This window comes from Vicugna pacos, chromosome 10 (genome assembly GCF_048564905.1).
Source record: "Vicugna pacos chromosome 10, VicPac4, whole genome shotgun sequence".
NCBI lineage: Eukaryota > Metazoa > Chordata > Mammalia > Artiodactyla > Camelidae > Vicugna > Vicugna pacos.
This window is the reverse complement of record NC_132996.1, coordinates 29,484,600-29,491,691: the sequence shown is the minus strand read 5'-3', so window position 1 is coordinate 29,491,691 and position 7,092 is coordinate 29,484,600. Positions and strand designations below refer to the sequence as shown.

The following is a 7,092-nucleotide window of genomic DNA, read 5'->3' as shown; positions in this document are numbered from 1 at the left end:
GGGCTGAAGTCATATACGCTTCACATTCTAGCCTAAGGGCATCTACTCAAGAAGCCTTTTATTGACTCACTAAACTTAATTTGATTCCTTGCTGTCATTTCTACATAACTCATCCTTCCTTCCCCTCTGGTGTAATTTTGCCTTATAAATTACTTGCTTAAAGTTAAAGTGTAATTACTTGTTTAAAGCTAAATAATTTTTAAAAGCCATATTTGCATGGTTCAAGTGTTTTTTACTAGAATAAAGCCCAGAAATGTAAATGTAAAAGCCTAGGTAAAATTTCTTCAGTCAATGATATTTGGAGATTACATGTGTTGGCATGACTCTGGAAAGCATATAAAGAGGTAACTCTGTATTAGTTCTTATTATAGTACATATTATATTTATAAGAATTTATCTGAGCCAAGAAAAGTGTATTCTCTTAAAGAGCTGATAATAGTGCTACCCAAGAACTGTCTTGATGGGAAATGGGAAAAGAGAAATTTAGTAACCCAGGATTTCTCTGAGCCCTTTGTGGTTACCAAGAGTCTTTTTCTTTTTTAACCCTCTGTGCCCTTCCTTGGGTTCAACTACTTTATCCCAGAAATTCTCTCCCATGTATATTTGACTGTCCATGGGAATTATAGTAAGGAGTATAAGGAAATCTGCTGTAGTCAATTATTGATACTTCAGACATCATTAGGTCAATTTACCAATCCAATAAATAAACTGCGGTACATGTTTTAGGATGTGGGTTTCTGGATCAACAAATGAAGGAGCACAGTTAGGATCCAACTGCACATTGAAATGATTTAAATCTAAAAACAAATGAAGAAGACAAGGTAGTGAATAGGGTTAATGTTAAGAAATACATTATCCTTAGCAATATACATCTATTGGTTCAAAAGAACACAACATGTGCTTATTTAAAGGGTACACGATAAAAGAATAAATGATGGGAAAAATTTACTTCAGAATATTTTGTCAGATTAGTTATGTAGGCATAGTGTCAAATGAAAGGCTGAAGTTATGGATTAGCTTAATCCTATTCCAAAAATTATGCCAAAGACTTTAATATCATGTCCAGACAGGGAGGGACAGAGACCGTTTATCCTATTCCTCAAGTAAGAGTCTTTTAAGTAACTCCCTGCAATTTCTATAAGACCTCTGCTTAATCACTTCCAGTTATGGGAACTCTCTCACATGAGAGAAATATTGAATGAAAGCTCAGAGGAGAAGCACAGAACTACTCAATAAATATTCGTTCAACCAAGTACATGTATGACTACAGATGAAATCTTTTATTGGAAATGAAGGGAAAAGGTAACTTATAGGTCTTTGAAATAATATGAGATGATAAAAGTGTTATCTTTCTCTACTTCTAAACACAATGTTGGTTTGTTCTTAATTATCTGGTTCTAATGAACTTAAATGTGCCAGGTTATGAATTTGAGCTGTTTTTAAAAACATTATTAATGGCCCTCCTCAAGAAATTCTCCATTTTTCAGCATCTGGTTGTGATCATCTTGGCATAGCAACTCTTTCTTCAGAAGTACTGATAAAAAACAAAGGAAAGGCCATCATGCCTCCTCTCAATACTTCTCGTCCCTCTCCTGCCACCTTCTTGCTGATGGGCATCCCAGGACTAGAGCACCTGCATGTCTGGATCAGGATTCCCTTCTGTTCCACGTACGTTGTGGCCCTGGTGGGGAACGTGACCATTCTGGCTGTGGCGAGGGCAGAGCGAAGCCTGCACGAGCCTATGTTCCTGTTCTTCTGCATGCTCTTGATCACTGACCTGGTCCTTTCCACATCTACACTGCCCCGCAAGCTCTGTCTCTTCTGGCTTGGAGCCCATGACATTGCCTTTGATGCCTGCCTGACTCAAATGTTCTTCACCCATAGTTTTACTGCTATGAAATCAGGCTTCTTTTTAGCCATGGCCATTGACCGTTTCGTGGCCATTTGTCATCCACTGCACCATTCCACCATTCTCACCCATGTGCACATCCCTATAACGGGTATCATTGTGGTGATTCGGTGGGTAGCCTTCTTTTCTCCACATCCTATTCTGCTCAAACAGCTGCCTTACTGTAGGACACGAATCATTGCCCACTCCTACTGTGAGTTTATGGCTGTCGTGAAGCTGGCATGTATGGACACAGGGGCCACCAAGAGTTATAGCCTCAGTATGGCTTCTATTATTGGCTCATGTGATGCAGTTCTTGTTGCTATATCCTATGCCTTCATCCTCCATTCTGAATTCCGCCTGCCATCCCAAGAAGCTAGCTTTAAGGCTCTGGGCACATGTGGGTCCCACGTCTGTGTTATTCTTGTCTTCTACTCCGCTGCTGGTTTTTCCATTTTCACACACCGTTTTGGGAAACATATACCTGTACATATCCATATTTTTATTGCAAATATGTACTTTTCGGCGCCCCCTTTTCTCAACCCTATCGTGTATGGAGTAAGGACCGAGAAAATAAGGGAGCATGTTCTTAGGACACTAATGGTCAAAGTTGTCAGATTGTAGTTGGATCAATAAAAGAGATGGTTCAAGAATGCATGGAAGTAAAAGAGATAAAGTATAGAAAATAACTAACTGCTCCTTCTCCCACAAGCTGTATTGCATCTATCACTTGAAAGAACTTTTATTTACTAGATATCTGTAAATTCCAAAAATTCTAATTCAATATGTCATTTTAGCTTTTTCATTTGTTAAAACTGGAGAACAGATTAATCTCTGTGTCTTTTGAAGGATAATTACAAACATAGACTGAAGAGTAAAGAAAGGGGAAAACGAGAAGTAAACAATATATATTTTAAAAGAATTTTCTAGAGAACTGTATGATGAACAATATATATCTAGCAATTTGAAATAATTTCTTCCATGTATGTGGCTATAATTTCATAGCATAGATGTTGAATGTTGTATTGTTTTCTAATGGAATCAAACTGAAGAATTATTGTTTATCCACTTAAAGGAGTAGGACTAATAATATATAAATAAAAATTAGTATTAAATGAATCTCTAAAAAAACAAAGAAGCAGACATGAATCAGTGTGAAGGCTGTAGTTTTTAGTGTTATGTCTGCTCTATTTTCTAGAGAAATTTTGATAGACGTGTAGTGTATTTTTTAAAAATGGCAATATCCTGGAGTCCACTGACTGCTAAAATTGAGGTCATGCATTCCCATTTTCTTATAGTTCAGAGTCAGTACTACCAAGTTTCCAAGGTCTCGTGTGTTGAGTTGGCCTCATTCATTAGGTGACATGGAAATGAGTATCAAGACACAAGATCTGAAATCTCTTATCAGACAACAACACTGAAATAGTTCTTTATTGCCCAGATACCAAGGACTTACTTTCTCCTTTAGCTTATTGTCACTACCTTCCTAACCCTGTTATCCATTTCTCTTTATTTAAAAATATATAACCTAAGATCTATGAGCATTTTTATGCTTTGGATCTGTAAAAACTTTTTTTTTTAATCTTATGCTTTGAAACTTTTTACCTCCCCTGGCTTATTAGCCTTGGGAACTCACACCCATAATTAAACACATGAAGACTAACATCTCTGGATTCACCAATACTGTTTATAATTCAGATATGGGGAGAGTGTGAAGTTTTCCATTTTGGAGAACTGGAAATATTTGGTCATCTTTTTCCTGACTTCTTACTAGATGCCCAAACTGAAAATATCTTCTTACCTGGGTAGAATTTAAACTTCAGGACATTTTTCCAAGTAATTCATTAGCTTATTGGTTAAGGATCAAGCTAACTCCAGGTTTTGGAGGTAGACTGCCAGGGATGAAGTTCAGTATCGTGTGCTTGGCTAATTTTACTGCTGTTTAATTCCTCTTCACCTCAGTTTCCTAGTATTTACAAATGAATGATAATAGTACCTATCTCATATGGTTGTGTGATGACTAAATAAGACATGTGAAAAAGATCAGTGTAGTGGCACAGAGGAAAAACCCTAAATGTTAATTATTTTTATTTTTCCCCAGTGATTATAATTTCCTGTGTTTTCCACCTTTTGTTTGTTTAAAAATGCTTTAAGAAATGCCCATTACATCTTATTCAATGCCTCTACAACTGTGTAATATTTGTATTTTAATATTTATATAATGAATATATTTGATTTTATTCCCTCTTAGCTACATATTGCTAAATCAAACAACTCCTTGAGAAAAAAATTTTTTTTTCTTTTTCTGTAGAGTATGTTGCTCAATGCTATGTTGTACATTGATGACTTTATTAAAGCTTCTGGAGAATAATATAATGTTATTGGAGTTACAGTAGTTACAAGAATATAGTAATCACCTTTCATTTCTTCTGTTGATATAGTCATTTAATCATTTGTTTATTTGTAACACATGTTCAATTAATACCTTTTAAACTGAATTAGATTTATTTGGACTAATTTTAATAACACTCAAATTTATTCTTCTAGAATTGTTAAGTAATTCTCTTTTTTCTTTCTTTTCCTTAAAGAAATTTGTGTGAAAAATTCATAATTAAGTTATTTAGAATCCTTTGATTTGGTATATATGTGGCAAACATTGTAAACTAATTTACTCGTCTTCTGTGAGTACAAGGTTTCTGTGGCTTTCTCTGACTGCTCAGGATCTCCTTTCTCTTGTTTTATCATACGAATTAAGGATATGGGATCAAATTAGGGTTCTATAGACTAAATTATAAAGACAACATGCTGTATCATGCTTGATGGCACGCACTTACATGCTCTCTCATACATGCTATTCTTTCTTCCTCAAATACCTTTTCTGCTAGATATCACTGTCATAAACTTCCCACTCCTATTTAAGGAACAGCTCAGTATACAATTGAAAGAAGCCTCTTTTTTTTTTTACATTTTTTTATTGATTCATAATCATTTTACAGTGTTGTGTCAAATTCCAGTGTTCAGCATGTTCAGCACAATTTTTCAGTCATTCATGGACATATACACACTCATTGTCACATTTTTTTCTCTGTGATCTATCATAACATTTTGTGTATATTTCCCTGTGCTATACAGTGTAATCTTGTTTATCTATTCTACAATTTTGAAATCCCAGTCTATCCCTTCCCACCCTCTACCCCCCTGGTAACCACAAGTCTGTATTCTCTGTCCATGAGTCTATTTCTGTCCTGTATTTATGCTTTGTTTTTGTTTGTTTGTTTGCTTTTGTTTTTTAGATTCCACATATGAGCGATCTCATATGGTATTTTTCTTTCTCTTTCTGGCTTACTTCACTTAGAATGACATTCTCTAGGAGCATCCATGTTGCTGCAAATGGCGTTATGTTGTCGGTTTTTATGGCTGAGTAGTATTCCATTGTATAAATATACCACCTCTTCTTTATCCAGTCACCTGTTGATGGACATTTAGGCTGTTTCCATGTTTTGGCTATTGTAAATAGTGCTGCTATGAACATTGGGGTGCAGGTGTCATCCTGAAGTAGATTTCCTTCTGGGTACAAGCCCAGGAGTGGGATTCCTGGGTCATATGGTAAGTCTATTCCTAGTCTTTTGAGGAATCTCCACACTGTTTTCCATAGTGGCTGCACCAAACTGCATTCCCACCAGAAGTGTAGGAGGGTTCCCCTTTCTCCACAGCCTCTCCAGCATTTGTCATTTTTGGATTTTTGAATGACGGCCATTCTGACTGGTGTGAGGTGATACCTCATTGTAGTTTTGATTTGCATTTCTCTGATAATTAGTGATATTGAACATTTTTTCATGTGTTTTTTGATCATTTGTATGTCTTCCTTGGAGAATTGCTTGTTTAGGTCTTCTGCCCATTTTTGGATTGGGTTGTTTATTTTTTTCTTATTGAGTTGTATGAGCTGCTTATGTATTTTGGAGATCAAGCCTTTGTCGGTTTCACTTGCAAAAATTTTCTCCCATTCCGTAGGTTTTCTTCTTGTTTTATTTCTGGTTTCCTTTGCTCTGCAGAAGCTTGTAAGTTTCATTAGGTCCCATTTGTTTATTCTTGCTTTTATTTCTTCTAGGAGAAAATTTTTGAAATGTATGTCAGATAATGTTTTGCCTATGTTTTCCTCTAGGAGGTTTATTGTATCTTGTCTTATGTTTAAGTCTTTAATCCACTTTGAGTTGATTTTTGTATATGGTGTAAGGGTGTGTTCTAGCTTCATTGTTTTACATGCTGCTGTCCAGTTTTCCCAACACCATTTACTGAAGAGACTGTCTTTATTCCATTGTATATTCTTTACTCTGGCAATTGTTACATGAGTATTTTCAAAGAATTTGATCAGTCATTACTTGTATTTGTTTTGCAGTAAAAAGTGGCTTTTCATCATTTTATATTATTGGAAGATGCCAGGAGAATAATGATAATTATGATCACAGTTTTACTAAGACCATCAGGTATTATCTAGACATCCATATATGGGAAGCAAAGCCAAAAAGAGGGTGGAGCCCTTGATAAAAAGAAAGAAGGAGCAGAAAAGTATGTTTGAGGAAATGGGAAACTTCTAGGAGGAAATAGTAAACATTTGAAAAGAAGAGAAGCTAAAAATAATAGATACAGTTTGTAAGAGATACTCTGTGAACATTCTTTGAGAATAGTCTTTCTTCCAGAATGTTCTGGCCTCATAACATTCTGGCCTTTTTAGAGTATCCACTCTTAAAAGGTGTTTTATGGACAACACAAAGAGTGAAATTAGGATTCAATTATAGAAGCAAAATTTTCTGTGATTTATTAACATAATTGCTAACTGCAGATCCTTTTATTAAGTAATTTTTTATATTCCTAAATAACACCTCTGAGGATTAGGAATGTCAGCAGTAGTCTCAGGAAGTTATAAAAATAATGTTTTCCTTTTTCATTATACCTATATTCAGTAGATCCTCAGTAAACAAGAAAATTACATTAGCTAATAGGTAGAAAACTCATCATTAAATTGAAAAATAAGCCAAATTTCTGGTTTGTTGTTAGAGAGAGAGATGGTATTATATTTTGTGTTTAAAAATTATCTCTCGATTCAGATAATTATGTCCTACAATGGGGCCTCAGTAGTTGGTTCAGTAGAGAGTCAGTGATATGATACCCAAGCAGAAAGACTTGTAAGACATAAATAGAACAAG

The 7,092-nt window shown here is 35.2% G+C and overlaps 1 protein-coding gene across 1 annotated transcript; it reads left to right on the top strand.

Annotated features, from left to right (window-relative positions):
* The first annotated feature begins 1,561 nt into the window (after positions 1–1,561).
* Positions 1,562–2,512, top strand: LOC102526272 (olfactory receptor 52D1-like). Its single transcript, XM_006203583.3, has one exon. It carries the CDS (start codon positions 1,562–1,564, stop codon positions 2,510–2,512), a length of 951 nt encoding a protein of 316 aa, XP_006203645.1.
* Positions 2,513–7,092: the final 4,580 nt, after the last annotated feature.

Coding starts and splice junctions, on each gene's coding strand:
- LOC102526272 (XM_006203583.3), top strand. CDS start 1,562: ATGCCTCCTCTCAATACTTCTCGTCCCTCTCCTGCCACCTTCTTGCTG.